The 27,519-nt window shown below is 41.1% G+C and overlaps 3 protein-coding genes across 3 annotated transcripts; all 3 read left to right on the top strand.

The window, feature by feature from the left end:
- Positions 1-1,125: 1,125 nt before the first annotated feature.
- LOC139216520 (aconitate hydratase, mitochondrial-like) lies at positions 1,126-12,831 on the top strand. The gene is made up of 18 exons (XM_070847661.1): positions 1,126-1,172; positions 3,428-3,570; positions 4,030-4,288; positions 5,011-5,103; positions 5,438-5,596; positions 5,728-5,878; positions 6,019-6,123; positions 6,213-6,304; positions 7,179-7,284; positions 7,672-7,829; positions 7,989-8,062; positions 8,957-9,068; positions 9,263-9,445; positions 9,707-9,802; positions 10,346-10,537; positions 10,791-10,923; positions 11,603-11,724; positions 11,853-12,831. Exons 1-18 carry the CDS (start codon positions 1,137-1,139, stop codon positions 11,982-11,984), a joined length of 2,346 nt encoding a protein of 781 aa, XP_070703762.1. The 5' UTR covers positions 1,126-1,136; the 3' UTR covers positions 11,985-12,831.
- Positions 12,832-16,508: 3,677 nt separating this feature from the next.
- On the top strand, positions 16,509-20,073 carry polr3h (polymerase (RNA) III (DNA directed) polypeptide H). Its single transcript, XM_070848080.1, has 6 exons — positions 16,509-16,862; positions 17,878-17,974; positions 18,269-18,355; positions 18,576-18,639; positions 18,817-19,051; positions 19,428-20,073. The coding sequence occupies exons 1-6, from the start codon at positions 16,752-16,754 to the stop codon at positions 19,476-19,478; spliced, it is 645 nt and encodes a 214-aa protein (XP_070704181.1). The 5' UTR covers positions 16,509-16,751; the 3' UTR covers positions 19,479-20,073.
- Positions 20,074-22,995: 2,922 nt separating this feature from the next.
- On the top strand, positions 22,996-26,986 carry LOC139216687 (cold shock domain-containing protein C2-like). Its single transcript, XM_070847894.1, has 3 exons — positions 22,996-23,537; positions 24,177-24,299; positions 25,179-26,986. The coding sequence occupies exons 1-3, from the start codon at positions 23,356-23,358 to the stop codon at positions 25,339-25,341; spliced, it is 468 nt and encodes a 155-aa protein (XP_070703995.1). The 5' UTR covers positions 22,996-23,355; the 3' UTR covers positions 25,342-26,986.
- The last annotated feature ends 533 nt before the right edge of the window (positions 26,987-27,519 follow it).

Here is a 27,519-nt window from a genome sequence, read left to right as displayed (position 1 = left end):
GCTGCAGCATCCTTTCAGCAGCTAAAGCGACCTGACTTTACCAGGGGCTTGTGGGAAATGATGTTCTGATCACCAGATGGTAATCGTAAATGATAAGGCGCACTTTAACTTTTTATCGACTCCAGATTTATCACATAATCATACAGTTTTTTTTTTCTCAGTGAGGTCAGGCATCGACTGTATCTTTCGAGTTGGACTGTGATTATAGTTTTTATATTTACAAAATTAATGATTTTTGATTATAAGAATTAAAAAAAGAACCAAATATCAGGTTCACACGAAGACATTGGGGAGCTATATTTTACGCAAAATCAGTATAGATATCCTGGATGATCATTTTAAAACAGACGAATTCAAGTCCTGTGGATACATTGATGCATTTTTAAGTCATCAACTGAAACTAAACTATTTGTTTTCATTTGTCTTACTTCAGAAGGGGCAAAACAAGATTCATTTCAGCCACAGGCCTACATGAGTTATTTATACTAAAGTCAGGAGTCATCTTGAAATATTTGAAATAGATCATTTTTCCAGGACAGAGTGTATTTTCAAGTATTATGTGAACAAATAGTGCAAAGCGAGCCTATGAAAATGCCCAAACACATTTTTACATTTGTTTACTTCATTAATGTCCTCCTGCTAATGCTATGTTATGTTTTTCATGGGAATAGAGCATCTTGCATTAAGATATAAAAATTTACTCGTTAATTATACATGAGAACTTTTACTAAAGAAAAATAACAATACAGCACTATAGAAATACCCCATTAAAGAAAGTACGAGTAAAGTACGAGTACTTCAAAATTGTATGTGCAGTAGTCAAGTAAGTGTTTACACCTCTGGCTAGTTCATAGGGTTATGTTTGAGAAAAAGATGAGATGTATGTTTGTATTTTATATCTATATAAGGCCTATTTTAGATTTATAGTTAAGAGAAGGACTATATGAATGTAAAGAATATGTCAATATATTCATGGAATAATATGAATAAACAGACAAATAAATGTATTATGATTATTGTTATCATCATCGGAAGAATGGATTCTATTCAATCTAATTTGATTTATCTTGAATTAATCGTCGCTTTAAATCAGTGACGTCATATCTGGGCGACAATCATCTTTGTCAGTGAACAAAATGGCGTCTTACTGTTTGACTGTCGCTAGGCTGCGGGTAAGAAAACGTTATTTTCCTTTTTTACAGAGTCTGCACTCGCCGTGCCATCGTGTTTATGAGTGACAACAGATATGTTTTGTCGTGTAGTTCAGCTGCCATCGCGTAAGTTTGACCGACAGCGAGAAAAGTGCGCACCGAGCCGCCTGTCAGTCAGGTCACGGTGTCCCCGTTTGACTCCTGATAGCGACGCATTGTAGCGGTTATAAATCACGTCCCACCCAAAAGCTGCCAGTATTATAACGCGTTAGTGTTACAGCTACAGTAACCGTATCAAATTTAGCCAACATCACCTGAAATGCGGCTGTAAACGGTCCAAGGTGCCGTGATGTTTGCAAGGTGATCGCAAGGTTACAGAGTTTTCTTGACGCGCACTTCATAACAGTTCACTCCTGCCAGCTGGGACTGATGCACACATGTGTGTTTCTGGCCTGGTGTTTGGTAGAAATACAAATCAGATGTTGTAAGTTTAGAAGTTTTTATTTTTAATAGCGCAGGGCCCTCGATTAGCGACTGTTAATAAAGATTGTAAACACTAATAAGCCTGAGTGTGTCATCTAAGCCCCTGGCTGTAAACACTGTACGCCAGGTCTTGTAAATGATAAATTCATTTAGTTTTGTACTCTGCTGGAGGAGATCTGGATTTTGTTGGTGTTCTGTCAGTTTACTGTCTAAACATTTTAAATGAAAACAACCTGTTCTCACAGATCATCTCACACACAAACATCAACATGTGCCAATATTCATTGTTCCCATAACACAGTAACAGATATTTGTCCTGCTTTTAGAATAAGACAAAAATGTTTGCTAGAGTTGTTGTAAGTTTGAGATGTGACGTATATGAGAAGGTGCCATAATCTTGACACTGAAGCAATGTAGAAGAGTCTAGTGAAACCCACTTTTCTTATTAAATACGTTTATCACGTGGATCAATAAGTGGTAGCGTAACATTGCATTGCATTCAAACAGATTATGCATCGGTTTGCATTGATCTTGTTTGAGGCTAATAGTGCTCCTCTGGTTCACTTTGCCTATATATGTATAGTAGATTGTAACATCTCTCATAGTATCTGAATAAAACAATAATTAGCAGATGACAAGTGCATGGATTCAGGTGCTGTAATAGGTCCAATATTGATTTGACAAACAGTATGTGTGTACCCCTGGTGGTCAGTCAATCAACCCAACGATTCAGGGATTCAAGTAGTGGTCATACATAGTTGACAATATTGGGGTGTGTGAGTCCACACTGTGTATCAAACTGTGAGTAACAGCCTAGTGGGTTAGGCTAACCCTTGCAATATGAGCTGTATACACTTTCACCCACTTTTCTCTGAGCACAGTGCCCTCCTCCTGAATATCCACACTAAGGGAAAGACATTATTCACGTGAACAAGATTTCCACCATGTATCACCTAAGACAGGTTTAAATCCAGTCCTAGAATGGATTACTTTGCTGGCAGCGGCAAATTATATCAACTAATCAAAATGCCTCAAGAACCTAAAAAAGTGTCCTGCTTAGATTTCTAATATTCATTTAGTTAGGCACATCAGACTTCTGCAAGATGCACTATTTGTGTACATGATGTATTTTACTACAAAATATAGATGTGCATTGTACACTGAAGCTATTGAGAGGTCTTGCAATACTTCATATAGTGTTTACAGAGAGATGAGTGTCAGTGTGATAGTGTTATGGAAGGAATGTTTGTTTTTACAGCCTGTTTTCAGTACCACCATATGGACAAAATCCAGATATTCAAATTCAGTCTTCAGAAAACGGCACCAAAAAAACCCTGAAAATCTTTGCTTAAATGGAAGCAGAGCAAGAGAAGACACTGTGTATCCACTTGTTTTGTTGGACATTTTTTAAACAAGTGGCTCTTAATTACGTAGCAAATGCAACGTCATGTGTCAAGACAGTCCAGAGTTTTATCAGCTAGTGTAGCTGGAGTTCAGAAAAACAGAATGAACAATGAACGATCGATGGAACTATGCTTCATTCAGTTTCAACGCTGACATTGTAGAGCGGCTCAGGAAGATTTGTCTTCTGTCTTACTTAAGGACTCATTTTTAATGGCACCATTGGCAAGATTATATTTTAACCACCCTCACATGTCATCCCATTCTTGTGTAATTTGATTGCCTTCCTCTCTTATATAACTCAAAACATAAAGTGCTAGTCCTTAACTGTACAATAAAACTTTGTTTATGGTGTTGATTCTCAAAGTTGTCCTCTGTTTCCTCTGGTCTAGCTGGTCCTTGGGACCGGGGCAAGACGTTTTCATGTCTCAGCAGCCTTCAACGCCAAGGCCAAGGTGTCCATGAGCCGCTTTGAGCCCGGCTCCAGCGTTAACTATGAGAAGATGCACAAGAATATCAACATTGTACGCAAGAGGTCAGCAGTTGCCCTTCTCAGAAATACACATGAACATACATAGAGTCCTTGTTGATTACAGTTTGGCTTGTGAGGAACGGCTGTTGTTTATAACAGCTGCACAGTGAGTCTTGTGACATTTACAGTGTTGACTTGTCAGAGCCAGCAGAGCCCACGGAGCTAACTTTGGCTGACCTGGTGTTTCCCCCCTTACTGAGCTTACCACATGCTGTAATCCAGGAATAGGAAAAGCCTTTTGTGTGGCTGTTAGATTACAAGTTAGCTGTTCATTACAAGCCATAGTAACTTTCGGTGTTTTGGGCTTTTCCGTGATTCTTGTCAACAGGTGAAACATAGTACTTTCCAACAGTGAGTCATAAAACACTGCAAGAACAGATTTAGCCAAATTGATAAAACTTGTTGCATGTGACTCTACAAACACTTTGTGTCCAACGCTTTATAAATTTGACCCCTCCCCAGGCTCAACAGGCCTCTCACTCTGTCAGAGAAGATTGTGTACGGTCACCTGGATGACCCAGCTGGGCAGGAGATCGACCGCGGCCGCACCTACCTGCGTCTGCATCCAGACCGTGTGGCCATGCAGGATGCTACAGCTCAGATGGCGATGCTCCAGTTCATCAGCAGTGGTCTTCCCAAGGTGGCTGTTCCCTCCACTATCCACTGTGATCATCTGATTGAGGCTCAGATTGGAGGGGCTGAAGACCTGCAGAGGGCCAAGGTAAGGACAGTCAGAGGGAAGATGAATGGAGTGCTCATGTATTTATCTTTATACATCTTACAGTCATTGGTTGTAAATTTCAATTTGCAGAAGAAAGAATTGCTACTTTGACCTTTCACCTGCATGTTTTTGGTACCTCCTTGCAATGTGACTTCCACCATACTTTTTCAGTGTCCTCTTAACAATATCCCCTCAAGAGTTATGACAGAGAGTCGAGTTTACAAATGAACATGGTCTGACATACCTATTATAACAGAACACAGAATAAAAGTCTGCTTTTTTTTGTTGTAATGATAGTTCCACTCATTTCAGGTTAATACATTGCCGTGTGTTTTGAATATAAAGTATCATATATTGTCTTGAACTAACTTGTTAAGATTTATTTACAAATTGGCCCATTTCTTTTTTTTTTCTAAGGGCAAGGCAGATTCAGGTGTTAGAGCAGTGTAATATTCTTTGGTCAGGATGTGATTCTCAGCGAGCAGGGATTCATGTGTTTGAGGAAGCAGCAGCCTTAAAAAGTTTTCTGTGGCCGTAGTAGATACCAGGGTTTGGCTAAAAAATCTGACGGTCTGATCAAATCGCCTGGTTAACCACATACCTGGAGGTCAGGTTTAATAACAGGATTTAAGTTACATCAAAGATACTCATGTGTATCATGAATGAAAATAACTTGTCTTCAACAGAAGCCCTAACTCTTCCCTCTTCTACTCTTAACACAGGAAGTGAACGAAGAAGTGTATAACTTTCTTTCAACCTCTGCTGCCAAATATGGAGTTGGCTTTTGGAAACCTGGTTCAGGGATTATCCATCAGGTAGAGTACCCTCAAAAATGTGTTTTGTCTATTGTTATTTCTCTTGGATGTTTGACCTCCACTTTGCAGAAAGATGTATAAATATGCATGAATAATTATACACAGCAGAATATCTTTGTGTGTCATGTTTTGTAAAACATGTCTGCAGGGCCCATGGGGACATGCTGCATGGATCAGCATGCAGTTCTTTCCAAACACTGTTTGTTCCAGAGTGATTAATGTGTATGTTGTGTTTCCAGAAAACCACAAAGTGCATTTCAGATAGCAGTCTAAAGACATTTTAAGTCAAAAGGGGGAACTGTGTGACTGACCTGTTGTCCCTGTCTGTGGCTAGATCATCCTGGAGAATTACGCCTATCCTGGAGTGATGCTGATTGGAACCGACTCCCACACTCCCAATGGCGGTGGCCTGGGTGCCGTCTGTATTGGAGTGGGAGGAGCTGATGCCGTGGATGTCATGGCTGGAATCCCTTGGGAGCTCAAATGTCCCAATGTGAGTTCTTGACATCTGATATCTTAAAATAGATTAGAAATAAAAGTAAATATATTATAATTTCATTAACATTTTTAAACCACTTTATGTTTTTTCTGTTTTGTTGAAGCCTGTGTGTGTTTTTCCTTCAGGTGATTGGAGTGAAGCTGACAGGAACCTTGTCTGGCTGGACCTCTCCGAAGGATGTCATCCTGAAGGTGGCTGGCATCCTGACTGTAAAGGGCGGCACTGGAGCCATTGTAGAGTATCACGGGCCTGGAGTCGACTCCATCTCCTGCACTGGTAAAGATGAGACACATTACAACACTCTGGTGAAAGAATTTCTCTGTTTGGATGTGAAAATCAAAGAAAGGAAGAACAATGGCAGCTTCAACTTTAGAGCGACATATTTTACTCTAAAGGTGAAATGACAAATTTTTCAGGAATGGCCACTATCTGTAACATGGGTGCTGAGATTGGAGCCACCACATCCATTTTCCCCTACAACCACCGCATGAAAACGTACATGGAGAAAACTGGCCGTGGAGGTGAGTCTCTTACTGTTAGTCTCAGTACGTTTAGTCTTTTTTCACTGGGTCGAACCTCCAACTTTGTCTCCTCCTTTATTCCGTCTCAGAGATTGCCGTTCTGGCTGATCAGTTCAAAGAGGACTTGGTTCCAGATAATGCCTGTGAATACGACCAGCTCATTGAGATTAACCTAAGCGAAGTGAGTCAAAACACTTTCCCCACATTAGTCATGTGATGTAAGACATTATTTTCAGCATACTAATTCTTTTCACTATGTACTACATACTTATCATCATAGTACATTGCATAGAACACAAAAGAATCAATATACTTAATGTCATATTAAGATGAAATGACATAATATGTTTAACAGTCAAATTTTGACTGTAAGATCTCAGAGTCAATTAAACCTGTCAAAGAGATGGCAAAATGTTTAATACCTTTTCCCAAGATCTTGATCCACAGATAATTTTTTCCAGCTGTTAGCAGCTTCTCTGTTTCCTTTGAGCATTGCATTATGGGAGAATAATGTCCATCAACGGCACACTAAAACAGCACTGTATTTAGCATGCACGCTGTCTGGTTTGAGTATAATTCATGTTGTCACTTTTCCAGTGTGAATAAACAACATACACAAAACATGCCTAGGGTTATTATAGAATGGATTTGGGACACGTGTGTTATGTAAAGACATGCATTTCAACATGCTTATTAAAACATTGATCAGCGTAATGAAGGACAGTAAAACCAAAAATGCACATATATAGATATAGACATCATTAAGAATCACTGACCTACCTAATTTTGCTTATGTTGTGCAAAACCTTCCTTGAGGTCATTTCAAGTACTGTCCAATAAAAAAACTACAGCACCCACTTCTCAGTTAGTCACATATCATTTTTCTGCATCATGTCGTTATGGTGGTGCATGAGGCAGCTTAACTGCTTATTAGTGTTCCTCTTTTAAAAGTTTCCAAATTTATGATACACAATATTTATAGTACCCGCAAAACATGTCTCACTTAACCCAAATTATGACCTTCATTATGCCTTGTTTCTCTCCTCTCTTAACAGCTGAAGCCTCACATCAACGGGCCCTTCACCCCTGACCTGGCCCACCCTGTGTCTGATATTGGGGCTATAGCTCAGAAGAGCGGCTGGCCCCTGGAAGTTAAAGTTGGTCAGTCTTTAATATCTTTATTGCTCCGTCTAGTGAAATCTGATATTTCTTTCTTTGTTCCTACTTGCTGTGTTATTGACCAGATGTGATCAGATCACATTACAGACTTGTCATGTGATCTTCCAAAGTGACCTGCTAGAACAAGGATTAACCACAATAGATTTCCAGCCAGTCAATATACTTTTATGAAATATGATGATCAAGTTGTATAATTACAGACTTGTTCATTTTTTGTATATTCAACAATTTTCCTTTTATTTTATACACAAGATGTGTTATTAAATATAGATGAGTACTTCCAATCTGCCACTGTAACTGTACACTCCCAAACTTAGGTTTCCTTGTTCTCAGTTCTCCTCTTACAAACCTTCAACATCTCTTTTGCAGGTCTGATCGGCAGCTGCACCAACTCGAGCTACGAGGACATGGGCAGAGCAGCCTCTCTGGCCAAGCAGGCTCTGGATAAAGGTCTGAAGTGCAAAGCCCAGTTCACAGTCACCCCTGGTTCTGAACAGATCCGTGCCACTATCGAGAGGGATGGATATGTGAGTCAGAATCTAATCAACATTTAGAGAGTGACGCATAGCACATGGGCTGTTTGTCCCGGGCTTTTTTTTGTGTGGTAACATGCATTTATACAATTGTGCGTTATTCAAAGATTGAAAGGAACTCTGTTTAGGAAATGAATGTTGTCCTTCTTTCAGGCTAAGATCCTGAGTGATGTTGGTGGAATTGTACTTGCCAATGCGTGTGGACCCTGCATTGGACAGTGGGACAGGTATGCACCACATTTGTAGGCAAGGGACGAAATTCTGGTATTGGAAGTGTTCTGGTTTCCATTTATAATCCTTATATATGACCATAGCCTAAATTGTATTGACTAGGTGTTGATTGGCTATCATCTAATGACGATTTAGTTTTCTTTTAGATTTATATACAGATATCCTTTTTTATAGAGATTATCATTAATGTCTAATAAAGTAAAGAGCAAGTCTTGGCCTGGATATCCATTGTCTGGTTATCCACTAGCTACAATGGAAGCCCCAAAACATTTGCCCTTGCCCCCAGCGGCTAAATTATTGTCAGATGAGAGCCGATGGGTTCTGAGATTGGCCCAGAGCAAATATGTCGACAACCACTGGCCAGACTGCAGAAGTATTCCCCAGATGATGATTGCTGACAGCTTTCAGATCAATATCTCCTTTCAAAAACACTGGTTTATGAAAAGGATTGACAAGAAGGCAAAATTGTAACTACAGGATGAATACTAATGTTTTAGATGACCTTTCCTTTCACACTATCAATTGTTCTTTCTTTTCAATTTCACACGAAAAAATACACTTGATAAACTTTCCATCTCGTAATCTCATAGGCAGATTACCGTGAAATTTGCTGAGCACATTTATGCTTCCAAAAGAATGGCCTCTTTTGATTTGAATGTCCCCATGGCTTTGTTCTAGCAAGACTGGAATAACAGGGAAATCATCAATATGTTAACCACTAAGGGCCTCTAGCAGGGCTTTAGGCTTTTAATCTTGTAAAGTGATTTTGGCTCACAGGTGGCTCACTGTACAAGAGCACAAAGTTTAGTTTGAAGATCAGATGGAAAATAGTGTAGGTTAATAAACAAATTGCATCAGACTGACATTCTCCATGTTTTGACTTTCTTCAGGAAGGACGTAAAAAAAGGAGAGAAGAATACTATTGTCACCTCCTTCAACAGAAACTTCACTGCCAGGAATGATGCTAACCCAGCTACTCATGCTTTTGTTACCTCTCCTGAGGTAAGAGGCACTAGACAAACTAGACAGACTTACAGTTGCTCAAACATACAGCATAGTGGGCACGTATCAGTGGAGGCTTATTTCTGAGTTTGTTGGTGGCTTTGACATCTGCGCACCCCCTGTTTCCTTATGTTGGTTATCGCTGCACATTTCACTGTCCCTGTTGGCTAAATATCTATTATAATTCAATGTAGATTGTCACTGCCATGGCTATCGCTGGGACCCTCAACTTCAACCCTGAGACGGACTACTTGACCGCTCCTAATGGAGAGAAGTTCAAGCTGAACCCCCCCACCGGTGACGAGCTCCCCTCCAGAGACTTTGACCCGGGTCAGGACACCTACCAGCACCCACCGACTGAGAGCAGCTCAGTCAAGGTAATTTTTTCTTAAGATACAGAAAATCATCTCAGTAATCTAGAAAGCAACATAACACTAGTGCAACAGACATTTAGTGAGGTGAGCATCTTCTGTCAAAACCCAGTAAGTGTTTGAGCCAGTACATGAAGAAGTGTAACAGCATGATCAAAGCTTGTGTTTGGTGTTCAAATTAAATTCAGTTTGTTCTGGAAGTTGTCTGCCGCACTATCCTTTTAAAATGTTCATGCGAGACCCTGACGCCGATCTGATGGTGTTCAGGTGGACGTGAGCCCCTCCAGCAATCGTCTGCAGCTCCTGGAGCCCTTTGACAAGTGGAATGGAAAAGACCTGGAGGACATGAGGGTCCTCATCAAGGTGAGCAGGAAATGGAAGGGAGGTTGTGGTGGATGTGCAAGCTAAATATTACTTAAACATAATGCCAGGACACTGAGTCAACTTTTTTTTTTTTTTTTTTAGAACAACAGCAGAGACACAATTTCATTATTCTCGACAAATCACACGAAAACAGCCAAACCAACATTGAACTGATGTAACTAAGACGTAAGCCTGATATAGCATATCCCTCTGTGCCTTATTCCTCCATGGTTGTCCAATAACTACTAATAACACGTCAGTGAGCCACAGTGTTGCACTGGGTGACATGTTCCCTCATTATATTGGCTATTACTACATGGGCACTGTAGTGTATGTAGACTCAGTTGCTGCTGAAAATATCGCTGATCTTTTTTTTTAAAGATTCATGACTTCGGTGGGAAAGAACCGGATTGGGGCTGAGGTGTACGGAAGGGGTAGAGAAATTGAAAAGTGAATTCTATAAGTGGTGTAGTGTAAAATAACTTTTTGAAAATCTCCTTCCTTATCCTCTGTGTCTGCTACTCCTTTCCTCTGCTACTGTAGGTGAAGGGAAAGTGCACCACTGACCACATCAGTGCTGCCGGGCCCTGGCTGAAATTCCGCGGCCACCTGGACAACATCTCCAACAACATGCTGATTGGTGCAATCAACATTGAGAATGATGCAGTCAACAAGATCAAGAACCAGCTGACAGGAGAGTATGGAGGTGTGCCCGATGTGGCTCGCCACTACAAAGTGAGTTATATATATATATACAGTATATTGGCAGACATGCATTCAGTTGCCAATTTATTAGGCACACTGTATTGTACTGTATTGAATTATGCAGAAATGTGTTACTGATACTGAGCCTACCCTCACTGCTGTAAATGGGGTGGACAAAATAATAGAAACACAAAATTCTTATTTGTGTTGTATATTCTCCTCCTTAGCACTTTATTTCCTACTTTGTCCTCACCCTGACCCTTTGTTTAACTGTATAATCCAGGCAAATGGACAGAGCTGGGTGGTGATTGGAGATGACAACTATGGAGAAGGGTCGAGCAGAGAGCACGCTGCCCTGGAGCCACGACACCTTGGAGGACGCGCCATCATCGTAAAGAGCTTTGCCAGAATCCATGGTAAGTTTCAGGGCATGGAGGCAAAAGAGGCATGCAAACATCACTTTGCCTCTAGCTTTTTAGATATATTCTGGCACCACTGGAGTCATGTGCAATTTTATCATGCTTACACTAAAACTGTAGAATATTTGTGAAGGCTAGAAGCAACAGAGAAGCAGTATCCTAATAGTTGTGATTAGATTTCAGAGCTTCTGATTATTATTTAGTGTGTCATCCTAACAAACTGCCAGAATGAGCATGTCTCTAGCAGTGTCTAAGAGAGTCGCACAGTTATAATCTATTAGTGCCAGTTTGTTGCACATGGGTGTCTGGGTGAAGGCAAGTGGGTAGATGAAAGCCCGTCTGATCTAAGGAAACCTGCTTTTATTTGTTTGAAAAGAATTCCTTAGGACCTCCAGAAACAATACCAGTGCTGCTGCGTGAGATCTGTATAAAAAGCTCAGATTTCCTACAGCATGAACTTTGTGTAAACGGAACATCTAATTTATCATGCGAACTTGCTAATCAATATCAACCAGACACACATTTTCACATGCATTATTCTCCATGACCTTGTATTTCTGTGTAACAGATATTCTCCTGGCTTACTCGTACTGTATTTCTATCAGGTAACCAGAGAATGGTTCTTTGTCAGCGCCTTGCCATCATGTCTTACATCTCCTTTTTTTCCTATGCACAGAGACTAACCTGAAAAAACAGGGCCTGCTGCCGCTGACTTTTGCCGACCCCAACGACTACGACAAAATTCGCCCTGATGACAGGATTTCAATCAAAGGGCTGAAATCCCTTGCTCCCTCCAAGGTGAGCAGTATTCTGCAAAAATTATACATTGACTCACAAGGATAGCCTAGCTTCTCTTAACATTGTATTGAAGAAAACCTGGATAGATAATTGACACATGATCTTGTTTCCCCTGTGTCCGCTCCCAGCCCCTGATAGCAGTGATCACACACAGCGACGGCAGCCAGAAGTCCATCACTCTAAACCACACGTTCAATGAGACGCAGATTGAGTGGTTTCAGGCTGGCTCTGCCCTCAACAGGATGAAGGAGCTCCAGTAATTGGTGTGAGAGGAGGGAGGTGGGGCCTGAAAGGGCTATTGAGGGGCCTTGGGATAAGAATGGGAGAAATGTGGACCTAGAGAAGGGCTTCGCAAAGAGGAAGAGGCGATAAGAACGGTAGATGGGAACCAGACTTTTTGGTGGTGATGCTGATTTAGGGACAGCTATAGTCATGCTCAATTAAAGAAAGAACACACACTCACACAATGTCGCTGTACAGATGAAAAGCGCACACATACATGCACACAAGCACATACTCGCACAGACAGGACTACTGTGAAAGCACTCCCAGTCGACAGGCAGAACGATTTTACACAAATGCACTCGAGCAAGCGCACATAACCGAAGCATAGCAGTTTGTGTCTCTGTTAATAGGCCGCATCGTCCGTACTGGCAGCACATTTCAGTTTTAAAATCCGATCTGTCAAGCATATTTGTCCATTGTGTGTAACAGGTTGATATTAATGCTGTATTTCTCAATGGCGAAACGCGTTTTGTTTAACCAAAAGTGTTCCCAAACTCCCTCTGCTTCTTGGAAGCATTAATGTAAAGCATTACTCATTATCAACTGCACTGTATGCCGTCTTTAATGAGCCTATCTAGCAGCATACAAACCTGATTCTGTCCCTAAATTAATAAAGTTAGATAGAGAATATCATTAAAATAAAGTTGGTGAAGAGTAACGGGTTAACCACTTCCTGATTTAATATCTTTAACTACAAAATAGAGCCCAAGACCAGGCAATTCTTGTTCACCATTAAAGCTCCTCTTAAATGTTCATGCCACTAGTTTCCATCCAAACAGCTCAATAAGCTGACAGAGTCTTTTAACTCGCGTGAATGTACTTTTCCTTTATTAAGTTCAGACCCTGTAATCTGAATGTTTTGACCCCTCCAAACTCCACTACTCGTCCTTCATTTTTCTCTGGCTGTTTGATACGCTGCTTACTGATGCCATTATTGACTTGAGCAAACGTCCCCTCACTCGTTGAGGATTAGAGCCACACTTAAAATAGATTACTTAAAGACTCAACAATTTACTTGAAGCAGCATCATTGGCATCCCATCAGCCCCTGCACTGCCATGGTACCACTGCAGCTCACCCTGTTCTCGCTTAGTCTGAGAGCTTGTGTTTTCATGCTGCTGTTGTTTCACCTTTCAGTTTGAGCTTTACCCACACTGTGGCTCAATCCAGTACATTTCAGCCAACGCATGAATCTGTGCAGACTCCCTGCTGCTCTTCCAATGCTTGCTTGCTCATTCTCTGTCTTTTATAACACTCCATTGTGTGATATCTGTGTGGTTGTCCATCTCTGACTGGTACAACAACCCACAACACAAATTACTGTTGTGAGTGTGCAGTAGCACTCTTTCCATCCGTGTTTTTTCCTCTGTGTGTGTGTGCGCGATGCATGATGGTTTTTTATCAGGTTAAATTCGGTCTGTGTTTGCATGTCTGTCCCTCTCTGCTCAGCCTCGTCTCTCTTTTTTACACTCACCAGGCTGGTCCATGCAGTCCAAACCACAACCTGATATGTGTAGAGAAACAGGCTGTAATCAGATTTGTGTTGCTAGACATCGAAGCTGAACTAGGCAAGCATATAGACACGGGATATCTTCTGTGCCCATAGGAAATTGCTGTGCAGCAGTTTAATAAAAAGTCAACAAAAACAGCCAAGACCTCTACAGCAGGTCTTAGCTCCCTCTGGAATAAAGCTTCACGGATCAGTTTAGCACCATGTCATCATTGGTTTTTTTTATGCTTAAGTCTTTCAGATAGTCCTCACTATCATTTGCAGCCGCCAGTGTGTGAAGTTGACTCAAGTAGATGACGGACTGTGTTTGTCTTTCAGTGTTTTGAATGTTTCAGGTTGAGGTTTGGCCCTTCATAGCATGAAAAGGCCTGCTGTCTTCTTACACAAACTAACGCACAATCTAGTGTCCAGACGCCTGTATACTAGCACTTTGTAGAGTTAGGAAAGTAGTTCTAGGTGTGTTTTGCCACACTTTTTTCATCCTCCGCAAACATTTTCCTCTTCTTACTGCGTACTTCGCTACTGTGTGTGGCTCTATAGGACTGAACTTGTGATATTCATTACTGATACCTGAGTTTTCAGTATAAAATTTACATTCGAGATTATTGTATTACGTTTGGCATGAAATGAACCAGAGTTTATGCCATGATGTAAACCTAGTGTGCGTCACTGAAACTATGTGATTATATATTGTTGTGGGCTTAGGAACATTTGAGGCAATTGCTTCTATGTTTTATGTGGGAGTGCTGCTGGTCCTCTATTTATCATCGTCCAGAAAGTCTTTAAATCCGTCACTTCTTCATTCTGCTGTAAAAAAAAAAAAAAAAAAAAAAAAAAAAATCCCTGAGGTGTAAATCCTTCTGTACTAAAAAGCTACTAAGTCTGGACCTGTGTGTTAATGGTGTGATATATAGCTGCACTTTGTATAGGGGTGTGTACATAAATAATAAATTCTATATATATATATATATATATACACAAAGAGAGAGAAAGCAAGTAAGATGCTGTGTGCTGCCTGTCTAAACGAAAGCCGTTAACTCTTGTAACGTCATAATATATGATGTCATGACACAGAGTCCCCTCTGAAGTCCTCATTAAAGTGAATCTCCATTAATCTAATTAACGGTTTCACACACCAGTTGACAAGTGGAATGTGAGTTAAATGAAAGCACAGATTGGATTGTAGCTGTCGGTTGCTCCTGGACTGTGACAGTGAAAAGGGATTTGTTAGGAAGGTGGCTTTTTGTAGTTTTGTGTATTTTTCTTCATTTTTAGTTTTTATTAGGGACAGTGATGATTTGAGATGGCAGCAGCACAACTTTAGGGACATTGATACCTCCGTTTAGAGGTTATCTGTTCATGTAATTAACTGCTTAACACTTCATCAATCTTCACATTTTATTGCCCTCATTAAAGCCCATCACTCCGATGGTTAAACGCTCCTCATCAGTATATCAGATTTACTGCCAAAGATGCCTAATGTTAAAAAAAAATCATCGTTATTCATAAGTTATGTTTGAAAAATCACCCATTATTATGTGAGCTTTCAAATATATCACTATGTCCATAATTACCTGATTATGTACGGGGTGGTGTCTCCTACAGGATTCACCAGGATCAATGTTTATTTTTCAAACATTTAAAAAAAAAAAAACAGTGATTCAGTCAGTCATCCTTGAACATTTAAAACAGCCGCTTTTGAAACAGTCTGCTTATGCTGTGATGTACGATAGCGCTTTGTTGTTCACTGGTTTTCAAGCCTCTGAGTTTAAAAAGCGCTACTGTAAAGTGACAAATCAAATTATGTTGCTCATGAAGGCATTGTGTGGTAGCATGCCTATTGTGTCATTTTGTACTCAGGTGTGCTCTGTCGGGTCAGGCTTCTTCGGATGTGTTTGAAATCAAACATTTTAACATGCTTCATTTATTCAGATGCAGTAAATAAAAAAAATGGTGTATAAACAGATGTTTTCTCATAGTGATGATTCCGCTCACACTCCTGTTTCAGCATTTAACTTCACGTTGTAGATGATTTAAAATGCCTGCAGAGATTTAAAGTATCTTGAAATTTACAAAATAGAAATTGTTAAATTAATAAACATCAAAATTCTACAGTGTATGTTTTTGTGTTTTTCTTTGATGAAATCACTAATAACGGTTATGTGATTGTCAGTATTGCAGTGATTCAGCAGCTGAGGAAGAATGGCTTCATTTGTGCTGCCTTCAGGTGCTCTTTGCAAACTCCAACAGGCTGCTATAAAGTCTGTGGCTTACACTCTTGACATACATTCTCTGACATTCATCGACATTCTCTTATTAGCCAATACTGTGCTATTATTATTCTGGGTAAATTCCCAAATGCAAAGCTGAATAGACTGGCCCAGAACCTACATTTCATTGTTTCCTTGTCAAACTCAAATCGAATGGCACCTTATTTACAGAAGTGTTTCCCAAACCTGCTCATTGGGGCCCACTAGAGTAGGAACTAGCAAACACCATTTTACAGATTTGAATAACAAAACAGCTAATGGGACTTTAGTGAATGGATTTCATGACTATTGTACCTCTTTGTTGTAAACACAAAGAGGTAAATGTTTTACAACTTTATGGAATTCAAAAATCCATTGAAAAATACAAATAGAACAATATAGAATAAAAAGAGATAAACAGTAATTTGAGCCGTAAAACAGGTGAGATTGCTGATTTTAACAAAGTACAGTTTGTAAACAGTGGATTCAGTCATTTTAACATAAAGCTCGAATTCTTTAAAGAAAAAACCAAATAATTTGGTACCATTATGTTTGTGTCTCTGTACATTATAATTGGCTAAAAATACCATTATACTCATAAGAATTGTTTTGTTGGAACCCCAATGGCACATTATGACAAACTGATGATATATTAATAATACTAGAGCTTTAAAACGTGCACTGTACCTTTAAGTTTTGCGACATGTCGTAAAAGCACACTGTCGTAAATAATCACGTGGAGACATCATGGATGCTTCTGAGTTTGCCGTGGAGTATTTTTCAGTTTAGTGCTTATTTAGCCAGATTGTGAACATCTGTCACTGATCTTCTCCACTGTGGATAAACAGGAAATGCTGTCCTGAAAGCAGGCGACACTTCAGTGCGGCTGTTTCACCACAGCAGCCCGGCGTGTCTCTGTGTGTGTGTTTATGTGTGTTTATGTGTGTGTGAGTGAGCACCTGCTCACAGTCTGCAGGCTGCATCATGTTCGTGTTGGTAGAGATGGTCGACACGGTCAGGATCCCTCCGTGGAACTTCCAGAGACAACTGAACGAGGCCATAGCTGAGGAGCTGAACAAGAAACTGGCCAACAAGGTGTGTGTGTGTGTGTGTGTGTGTGTGTGTGTGTGTGTGTGTGTGTGTGTGTGTGTGTGTGTGTGTGTGTGTGTGTGTGTGTGTGTGTGTGTGTGTGTGTGTGTGTGTGTGTGTACACACAACTTCAAAGAAGTGTCTTAAGGTTAAGACTTTTAAAGTTCATGCCAGGCTTAAGTTTGGGGTTAGGCATGTAGTTGTGATGGGTTAGGTTAGGTTAGGGTAAGGGGCTGGGGAATGCATTATGTCATTGAGGAGTCCTCACAAGTATGTGTGTGTGTTTTGTTTGAGGATTTTAAATCATGCACATGGGCACACAACCTCCCATTCATGTAAACACAAGAGACACACTCCACAGATGATCCGGGTCCACAACCGCGGATCAAAGATGTGAAAGATTACTTATCTAGTTTACAGATCATTATCAAATGATGCTTCCAAACAATGAGTCATTCTCATCAAAACAGAGTAGGGCTCTAACCAAAGAGAACTGTCACTATTGATTACTTTTTTGAAAAAGTTTCTTTAAAAACCAAGGTGCAGATGTCTGTTAAATGTCTTGTTTTATTCAACCAACGAACTTACAATCAAATGACGGGGAGTGAGAATGTGTTATTGTCGACTTTACACTAAAAGAAGTCCTACACTGTAAAACGAGGATTTTTTATGGTTCTTCACTGCATTTTTTTTTATTTTTTTTATTCAAGACTTTATCATTTGTAAATGTAATAATCACAACTACAAACAGCTGATAACAGAAGCCTAATACATTACAACATTCTGACAGTAAACAGACGGACAGAAATGCATTTCAGGGGTGGTGATTAATGCTAATATGAGGTGGGTGTATTCTGAGGATTGAGCGTTTTGTGTTTTGCACTGTGTATGTAATCAAAGCATGTTGTGTTTAAAGTTAAGAGCATCAAGGCTCTTTGCATTACGAGATTTGTGTATTGACAGTCAGTTAATTTCAGCATATCTGCGTTTATCAAACTGTGACCTGCTGTCGTCACCTCAGGTGGTCTACAATGTTGGCCTGTGCATCTGCTTGTACGACATCACTAAACTGGATGATTCCTATATATTCCCAGGAGACGGAGCCTCACACACTAAAGGTATGATGATGATGATAATGATGACATGGCTGTGAATGGGGTCCTCTCATTTGCTCGTTCACTCCCGTTGGTCATCAAGCCATGTACTTTGCTTTACTCTTTAGATTTTAGACACATTGCAGAATATTGCATCCCCATTAAGACCGAGCCTTTTATGAGTGCAACAGCTCTGATGAATCCCCACTGTTGGTACTCAGATGTTGAGTTATAATTAGAGTGAGGGTTGATGGACTGTGTCTCTTTTAACTCTGCACCCACTGTTTCTTTCACATCTTGCTTTGGTCTTTCTGCCAGTTCATTTCAGGTATGTCGTTTTTCACCCTTTTCTCGATGAGATCCTGGTGGGCAAGATAAAGTACTGCAGCCAAGAGGGAGTTCATGGTAACTTCAGTCTTTCCTTTTCAGCCTGCGTGGGTCCGACCCTCATGGCTTTTTTTGTAACATGAATGTTCAATGTAATGAGAACTGGTGTAGTTCTGAAAAACAAGTTAAAGTCTGAATTATGCTAAAAATTAGACAGTCTGTACTCTTCCTGAAGGCTCACATGTCCCAGCTTGTATCACTGTGTTGAACTGCACGCTGTAACTTTTCTGTTTCACAGTGACGATGGGCTTCTTTGACGACATCCTCATTCCACCAGAGTCACTTCAACAGCCAGCAAAATTGTATCCTGAGCAGAAATGTTTCTATAAATGAAGTAAAGTGATGTGATTTCATTTCAGGAGCAGTTTTGCCACGTGTGCATCACATAGTATTTGAAGTCTGATGCAGGGTTGATTGTGACTGTAGTTTTAGTAGCTGCAGCTCCCGAGCTGTCGAGCCACCCTTAGCTACAGCCCCAGTGATGAAGCAGAGCAAGTCTGGCTTTGGGAATATGAGACGGACGAGGGGGCCCACGACCTCTACATGGACCAAGGAGAGGAGATCCGTTTCCGGGTGACGGATGAAGTCTTTGTGGATACGTCGCCAACAGGCCCGGCCACTGCAGAGAAAGACGCGCCGGCACAACCGGGGCAGTCTGCGGCGCCGCCAGCAGAGGACAGTGGGGAGAAGAAAGAGCCACCGTACACTCTGATTGTAAGAACGCTCTTCATGACAAACACACATCGACATCATTGCATTATCATCACCTGCTGAAATAAAAACTATGTCTCTGATAAGTGTGAAAGTGTTTTGGACCCTCCTTCTGTCCTCGACAGCTCTTCACTGACTCGCTTTGTGTTTACCGATTGCAGTGGTTTTGTTTCTAAGTGTCACTGTTATAAATGCTGCCGTAACTGGGCTCTTATACTGATGTTCAAAAGATTCATAAAGGCTGTCCCGCCCATAAAAGATACAGTTCTGAGAATAAGCCTTATTAATAAAAATGTGGTTGTTCAATAGCTTTAGCTGTGGCCAAAGTGAACAACGGTAGCTTCATGTCCATCCTGACCCATTTGCACTGTTGTTTCAGGGGACCATCTGTGAGCCGGGGCTTGGGCTGCTGTCGTGGTGGAACAATTAGCGCTGAAGAGGATATTTTGGTGGTTTACGAACAGATCCACCTTCATGACTGACGGGACACATGAGGAAGTGTCAGCCTGAGACACAGAACCTTATCATTTGGGCAAAGCAGTCGGGACACAAAGTGGAGCTGCTCTCTAAACCAGGGTACTGTTTGTTTAAAGTGACTGATGTGACCTCTGTCACATTGAGACTCATTGTGTTCCTAATCTGCCCTCAACATCCTGTGTTTACATGTACCATATATTTGATAACGGAGTGATTGATGGACACCTACCCATTCATTCGTTTGTTCATTTGGAATTATCCACATAAGATTTTGAGCCCAGGTCAAAAGAAAACAGGTCACAGAGTCTGACTTTTAAATGCCTTAAAGTAGGTGCCTTTTGAGACTGGGATGACGGCTAAACAGCATTTGTTGGGGATGAATAAATATGATGACCAATGATGTGACAACTTGATTGAACACTCTTGATTTTAAGGTGAAAGAAGTAAGGCCGAGTGACTTTTTTTTTTTGTTGATATAAGAATTGATTTGTATCACCAAGATCCAAATAAACACATGAGGTGTTTTGTACGTCTCACAGTACAAGAGTGCTATCGGCGTGAGTGGTCGTGCTTTATGAATTTGTTATTGTGTGTGATTATAGGAGGTATATCAGAGAGGATTAGTGACCAGCCTCTAAATCCTACAGTTTGAGGGACAGTGAAGGACACAGCCCTGCATGTGTTTGCTGTACAATCAGAGACGCAGTGAGGCTGTGGTTCATGTGACAACTGCGTGGCCAGTTGTGGTTTGTTGTGAAACTAGGTCAGACTTTATAGCAGTTTTATCAACAGAAATAGATGGTTTGCATGTGATCCTTGTTGCAGAAATATTGTTTACAGAAACCACTAATGCGCTGGAACTATGCCATATTTCTAATGTGTTTATATACATCTAAGGCATTAAATATGTTTTCGGTGTATTTGCTGAAATGCAAAATTCATTTCATTGATTCCGGTCTTCCACATGACACATCCTTTAAAATAAAACATCCCACAATATACTGAGCACACTGTTCCCAACAGATTACATACATGACAAGGAATGAAGAAAGTCATCCTCTCTCTCTCTCTCTCTCTCTCTCTCTCTCTCTCTCTCTCTCTCTCTCTCTCTCTCTCTCTCTCTCTCTCTCTCTCTCTCTCTCTCTCTCTCTCTCTCACACACACACAGTCGCATCACGCCATCGGAATCTCCGCCAGCTGCGCAGACTCAGCAACCCTCACACCATCACATCAGGGTTTTCCGTCGGTTGGCGAGGATTTAGTCGACTTATATATTTAATTATTGGTTATATAATACACACCGACTCAAGACACACACACACACACACACTCGCGCACATTGGTCGTCCTCAGCCTACCAGCGCACCCAAAGCGGTAAGTAACATTTCTGTGATTGTGAGCATGTTGAAGTGGCTGCAGGAGTGTGAGAGTATGTGTGTGTGTGTGTGTGTGTGTGTGTGTGTGTGTGTGTGTGTGTGTGTGTCAGTTTTGGGATCGGAACCATATATTCTTCGCATGTTTGACCAGAAGACAGACTCTATGATTCGTGTATCTGTGGCTGTGTGGCGGACTGATCCGTGCAGCTGTTTATCATGTGTAGCGGCCAGCTGGTCTTAACCCTGCTTTTAAGTGATGTTCTCCAACAGCGATCTGATTCCACGCATCTTTGAGAAATTGTAGAGATGGTTGGAGCTGCGTGTCCGAGATTCATTTCTTTACGTTCTGCTATTGGCTGGAATAAAACCAGGCAGAGGGGGAAGGCAGTGAGATAAAATGCGAGATTTATGGTCATGTGCTCTGGGAGGAAAGTGAATTGTATCAATTCAACTCTCTGGACAAACTCCACGCACACACACACACACACACACACACACACACACACACACACACACACACACACACACACACACACACACACACACAAACAAACACACAATTCATAGACACATAGGACGTGTGTTTTTCATAACCATCGGACAGGAAACAGATTTGTCCCCGACCCGCACCAGAGGAGTCATGACTCATTTAATTCTGTTAATTTCTGCACATCCAGATGTTATCCAGCTGCTGTCTGTTGGCTGTGTAAACTCTGAGTTGCTCTGAATGTTTGGGTCCATTCACAGTATGGTAGTTTCTTCCTCCTCATCATCATCATCATCATCATCATCATCATCATTTTCTTCCCCTCCTTGTTCTCATCACTACTGTTGTAACAGGCATGTTGGATGTCATTGTGCTGTGATAACACCTCTGTAGTAGTGCGCCTGTAGGATAAACGGAGCTGATCATTTGGGAACGGGCCACTGACGTCACGAACGCACCACTGGAGGCGGTGTTCTGCAGCTGTTCTGACGTCACTGCTGCCTGCCTCATCACAGGCAGGAGAGTGGGCGTAAATACAAGTCCCACACACACCCACACACACACACACACACACACACACACACACACACACACATACATACACATATATATATATGTATATGTCCATATAGAACGACCCGGTGTTTGCTGACTGCCTTAATGGAGTCTGGTGTAAATTCACCCTTTGAGTAATGACGGGAGATCAGCTTGCTGTCTCCTTATTCTAACCTTGAAAATATCACTATTGGGAGAAACCAGAATAGGAGGTAATGAAGGACAAGGTCACCTGACTAAAGAGGATATGTTGAGGATTTTAGTGTCTGTGAACGATGATAAAACAAAGATAGATAGATGAACATCCGGCTGATGAGAACAAAATAAAAACTAAGAATGGATCCAAGCAGTGAGAGTCACTGTACAATAATGGTGACCTGTAACATACTGTGCAGTTGAGATGCACATCAGGTAGATATGAATAATTAATCTCCACATTTACTGATGCTATGCCTTGGGTGGCTTCAGAGACAAACCGTGTGGTGTAGTAATGTGGGATCGCAGTCGAATGCAGATTGCTACCAACCAAGCCGAAGGGAAACTCCTACAGGCAGCAGGTGAAAAAAGAAAATGAATGTTTCTGCGCTGATTTAAATTTGGGGCTGGGTTTAAAGGGGAACTGCACCACATTTTGGGGTTTTACATCCCAAGATCAGTTTACTCTTCATGTAAGTACTGCTCAGCCTGTGAAAACGGTCGTCGGAGTCCTTTTTGCCACGTATGAGAAAATCACCTTGTTAATGTCTGTGTTTAGAGTTAAGAGTTTACCAGGCCACTCTCATGAAAACATGTAATTGCTCTTGTATCCAGACTATGTACTGAGAGTCAGGATATCTTTTCATCTGCTGCATCGATTTTGATCAGTCTTTTTTTAATCAGTCCCTAGCAAGTACCCCAACTTTAGATCAGTGTGATACCCCTCGACTGATTACATAAATTATATGTGAATTTAATAAGTATATGTGTATCATATATTGAATAATACATCCTTAGACACGAATAAAGAACACTGTGAAGGCATTTTAATTTGATTGGTCCCCTAGTTGTTTGTGATTTCTGGCTTGAATAGGCTTATTGCTGGCTGGCTGACCCCTCTCATCTCTCCTTTCCCCCCCATCAGGTCTAAAGCCACATGACAACTCTCTGATCTTCCTCCCATCTCTCCCTGTGGTCTCTCTCCTCTCACAGCCTTCTGACAGACTTGAAGTGACATCGCTGACCTGGATAACTGCTGAGCCCGTGTCCCGCACCGAGGCAGGCCGCTGCAAGCAGACAGACTCAGAGACACTCAAGAACATCAGCAGCAGCAACGGTGTCAGCAGCCCATCTGCGGCTTGAGGAGTAGCAGCAGCGTCCAAAACCCTGCGTCCACACCATCCTTCCTCACCCTCCACATCCTTGTCACGTCTGACATGGCAGACCCCAGCCTCACGTCGCCCTCTGGGACGCCGCTGCGCTCCCCCAACGCCTCACTCACCCTCTCCTTCCCCTTCTTGAGGGAGAGAAGCCGGGTATGGGAGGAAGAAAAGGAGCAGCCACTGCCCCGGGATTTGCCTAGCCCATTGCCAACCAAACGCACTCGCACCTACTCAGCGTGAGTATGATTAGTTTAGTAAGTGTGTGCTGGACAGTGAATATTGTACTATTTTTTAAATCTACTTTTTACTCCACTATGTGTATCATGTCATGTCAGTGTACAGAGTTTATAGGCTGCACATAAAGGCTAATTTAATGCATAATGAGTTCTCAGCATTTACTTTTGATGCTTTAAGTCCACATTGCTGGTATGTCTGTAGTTAAATGGTGGAATTGCTACTTTTCTGTATGTTAGTAAATGCCATTAATGCTATAATGAGTTAACCCAGGAAATGTTGGGTTCTGCTTTACTGATGTGAAAGTTGCTGTATTGGTTGGTTTACAGACTGTGGTTGGTAGTGATGAAAGGCTGAACACTGTACAGTTTACACCGCGAGTCAGCAGATTAGTGTTCTCGTCTCTACGGCTGTTGTGTTGTGACATTATGAGGGAGTGTGTAGGCGTTGATTTGAACTGATCTTCATCTTCCTTCTCACCTCCTTTATGAATCCCCCTCCGTGTCCTCACATTTCCCTGCATTGTCAAAAGGGTCCGAACTCTGAAATGTATCACACAAAAGAAAAAAATGTATAGTAAGTGCACTGAGATGAGTAATTCCAACCTAAGAGCTTCCTTGTGTTTGTCTCTTTGCCTGCAGTACGGTACGCGCTCACTCAGGTCCAGTGTTTAAGGGTGTTTGTAAGAATTTCTCCAGGTCACAGGGTCATGGCTTCATCCGACCCTCCCACGGCGGCGAAGACATCTTTGCACACATTTCAGAGTGAGTAGCAGTAACATTAAAACACATTTAGAAGACAAAATAATACAGATTTTTACAGCAGTTGCCTCTGAAGATTACAACAACATTGTGTGTTTGCTGATTCACAAATAGCACCACAAACTTACTGCAGATCTGCAGCGTCAACGCAGTTTATGTGGATACTTTTTTCAAAAGGGAAACCTATTAATTCCAACTCTCTTAGGACATTGACACCTGCAATAAGTACACCAACTTCTCTGTGCTGCTTTTTATTTTTATCCAGAACAAGCAGTATGTCAAATGTTACTACAGCCTCAGCAAAAGCAAAGTAGAGAAATTTCTACAAACACATCATGTAGGAAAATCTAGTTATTTTATAGCCAAACATCTGCAGCATAAACATTTATCTTGTCTCCAATGTCCTCACGATCAGATCTCCAGCAGATGTCTGTTGTGCTTCTAAAATCTGTGTGTGAGTGTGTGTGTCTACGACCACGCTCCTTTCAAAGAATATTTTGGGAAATACACATACTTGAACTAGTGAGTCCTAGTCGTGATGACAATCACAAGCAGTAGCAAAACCATGAACATACCATGAACAGATTTATAGGAAGTTATGCATCGTGTTCACTGTTCACAGACTTGTTTGCTATTGTGCAGTTCAGAGGAAATTTAAATAGAATATAAGAATATAAGACAAAAAGATTGAGAACCACTTCTTTAGTCATCTCCTTTTACTTCCTGTGCATTAACACATATTTGCAGCATGAAGGCGAAAAAACACAGAAATGTTCTGGTGTAACTATTTTCTGAGGGCACTCTGTAACCTCCCATACATCTATACAGCACAACTCTCTATTTGTACTCATGCCTCATCACCCTTACTGCTCTCTGTTTCAGCATCGAGGGGGAGTATGTCCCAGTTGAAGGTGACGAGGTCACATACAAAGTCAGCCGGGTGCCCCCCAAGAACCTGAAGGTGCAGGCAGTGGAGGTCAAGATCACACATCTCAACCCAGGGACGAAACACGAGACCTGGTCTGGGCAGATTATCGGCTCGTAGACTAGAGATCCAGGCCAAGTGATTCTTGCTGAGCAGGGCTGGGTGGGGGGTTGAGGACCTGTTGTGGGACTGATAACCGACATTCTGTTCTCAAATCTTCTTTCTTTTAAAAAAATGTTTTACCTACACTGCAAAATATCCAGAGTTAACAAGCGTCAATAATTCAGTAGTAGTTGGTGCTGACAGCTTGTCCACTCACAGAGCTAATATACTGTTTAAAACTGTCTGTCTACAACACAGATGAATTTGCTGTGTATGTGAAACCGACGATTCACATTCATTTTCAGGAAAAATACACATTTGATTTATTTATTTATATTTTTGTCATCATAGCAGTGATAAAAGTAAGATTTGAGATGGGAAGGTAACGTGACCAGGAAGAGCTTGTGGGCCACATTTTTCATGGAGATCAGCTGCGTAAAGTATAAAACATTTGGGGAACTGTGTACATAACAGATCTGCAAACAGAGGCATGACAGCTGAGTGAAAAGAAGAGAGCGACTTAGCACAAAAGGCTGAATTCAGTTCTACTTCCCTTCTTTGCAGCTGTTATGCACTTGTTGACTTCAGTATCACATGCTGGGTGCAAAAATGGGTCAGATGACTTGTTATCACAACCTACACTCTTTACATCAAGTGCAGAGTTTGGAAAGAGGAGAAGAGAAGGGAGAGAGATTTGAAGGATTTTGTTGCAGTGTTAAAGAAAGTTGAAATTGCAGGTTGACAATCTTAATTTCAGTAAATCAAAACTGGTTTTGTATTGGAACTCAAACGATGATGTACAATATTCAGAATCCCTACATATCAATAGCTCTGTTTGGACCCTTGACAGGACATCTCATGATCCCCTTTTGGGTTTCAGGTCACCTTTTTAGAGACATGGCCTCAGGGGACAAAAAAGAGGAAGTCTTATTTTAAATTGGAGAGAGGAACTAAAGCTAGGAATGAGAATGAATTTGATTTGTCTTGACAGATGTAGCATGAGGGGAGACCAGGACTAAAGCAGGCAGATTGCATAAAACCAAGCATGGACATTTAAAAAAAAACACATATATATTCATATATATTACTGTGACTGGAAAGTGATTTTCCTGAAAAATGCATATCCTTGGTTGTATTGTCATGTTTGTCATTATTTAATTATTTATTTGACGATTTGTTCAGATTTGTGTGAGACCTCGGATTACAAACTATATTTTGGGTAATAACAGTCAAAACTTGCACTTAACTAATTTGAAGCTCCACTATGAAAACTGCCGCAGTGATCCAGACACCACTGTCAGGTTATTCTCAATTTGCGGTTCCTTTTGAAAAATCCTGTTTTCAAAGTGTGAGCCATGAATTGCTGATAAAAATATTTCTAAATCTCTTTTTCTATTATTAGAAAATGACGTGTCTATATGTGATTTGTTGAGCGTAGTCAGCGTGATGGTGAACTACATGAACTACATAGTTGGTGCCAATAGAGATCATTGCCACAGAAATGTTGTTTGTAGTTATTCAGGGTTTTCCTCAGTTATGTTCTGTGCTGTATGTCATTTTTTTCTGTTATACCTGTTCCATGGAGTCTCTATGCATCTCGTCTCTCTATCAGTGTCACTGCCTGAATTTGTTCAACATTAAATTTTGTTTTTGTCACATCAAATGGCACTTTCTTTTTGTGGATGAGCCACTGTGGTAATCCACATGATTACTTCTGCTGAGCCTTGAAAGAACATTAAAGCATTTTCTGATTCACAGGTCTGATGGAAGCTGTGTTTATTTAGATGTGTGTGAGAGTGAGACTGAGCGGGGAAGAGTGGTATGAACTATGGTCAACATTTGGTAAGAGAAACAATTTCATAATGAAACACATAATTGACATAATCCATCCAATTCTTTTTGTGTCAAGAACTCTGTACTCTCAGGGATCCCCATCTGATAATATTTAGTTATTCTATAACTGGCAATACTGTAGACTCACACATTAACAGTGAACAGTGCGAATCCTATGAACAGCATAGTCATTCTTGTATATTCTCTTATTGGGCTAACCTGTAGTCCAGTTTTCCTCACATGGTCCTGGAGGCCCACTGCTCTGCATGTTTTAGATGTTTCCCTGCTTCAACACACCTGATTCAAATGAATGGCTTCTGCAGAGCTGGATGACAGGCTGATTGTTTGAATCAGGTGTGTTGA

This window comes from Pempheris klunzingeri, chromosome 17 (genome assembly GCF_042242105.1).
Source record: "Pempheris klunzingeri isolate RE-2024b chromosome 17, fPemKlu1.hap1, whole genome shotgun sequence".
Classification (NCBI taxonomy): domain Eukaryota; kingdom Metazoa; phylum Chordata; class Actinopteri; order Acropomatiformes; family Pempheridae; genus Pempheris; species Pempheris klunzingeri.
This window is presented reverse-complemented; position numbering and strand designations above follow the sequence as displayed.

Coding starts and splice junctions, on each gene's coding strand:
- polr3h (XM_070848080.1), top strand. CDS start 16,752: ATGTTCGTGTTGGTAGAGATGGTCGACACGGTCAGGATCCCTCCGTGG. Junction 16,863..17,877: donor ACAAGAAACTGGCCAACAAG/GTGTGTGTGTGT, acceptor TCGTCACCTCAG/GTGGTCTACAATGTTGGCCT. Junction 17,975..18,268: donor CGGAGCCTCACACACTAAAG/GTATGATGATGA, acceptor TCTTTCTGCCAG/TTCATTTCAGGTATGTCGTT.
- LOC139216520 (XM_070847661.1), top strand. CDS start 1,137: ATGGCGTCTTACTGTTTGACTGTCGCTAGGCTGCGG. Junction 8,063..8,956: donor TGCATTGGACAGTGGGACAG/GTATGCACCACA, acceptor GACTTTCTTCAG/GAAGGACGTAAAAAAAGGAG. Junction 9,069..9,262: donor CTTTTGTTACCTCTCCTGAG/GTAAGAGGCACT, acceptor AATTCAATGTAG/ATTGTCACTGCCATGGCTAT.
- LOC139216687 (XM_070847894.1), top strand. CDS start 23,356: ATGGCAGACCCCAGCCTCACGTCGCCCTCTGGGACGCCGCTGCGCTCC. Junction 23,538..24,176: donor CGCACTCGCACCTACTCAGC/GTGAGTATGATT, acceptor CTTTGCCTGCAG/TACGGTACGCGCTCACTCAG. Junction 24,300..25,178: donor ATCTTTGCACACATTTCAGA/GTGAGTAGCAGT, acceptor TCTCTGTTTCAG/CATCGAGGGGGAGTATGTCC.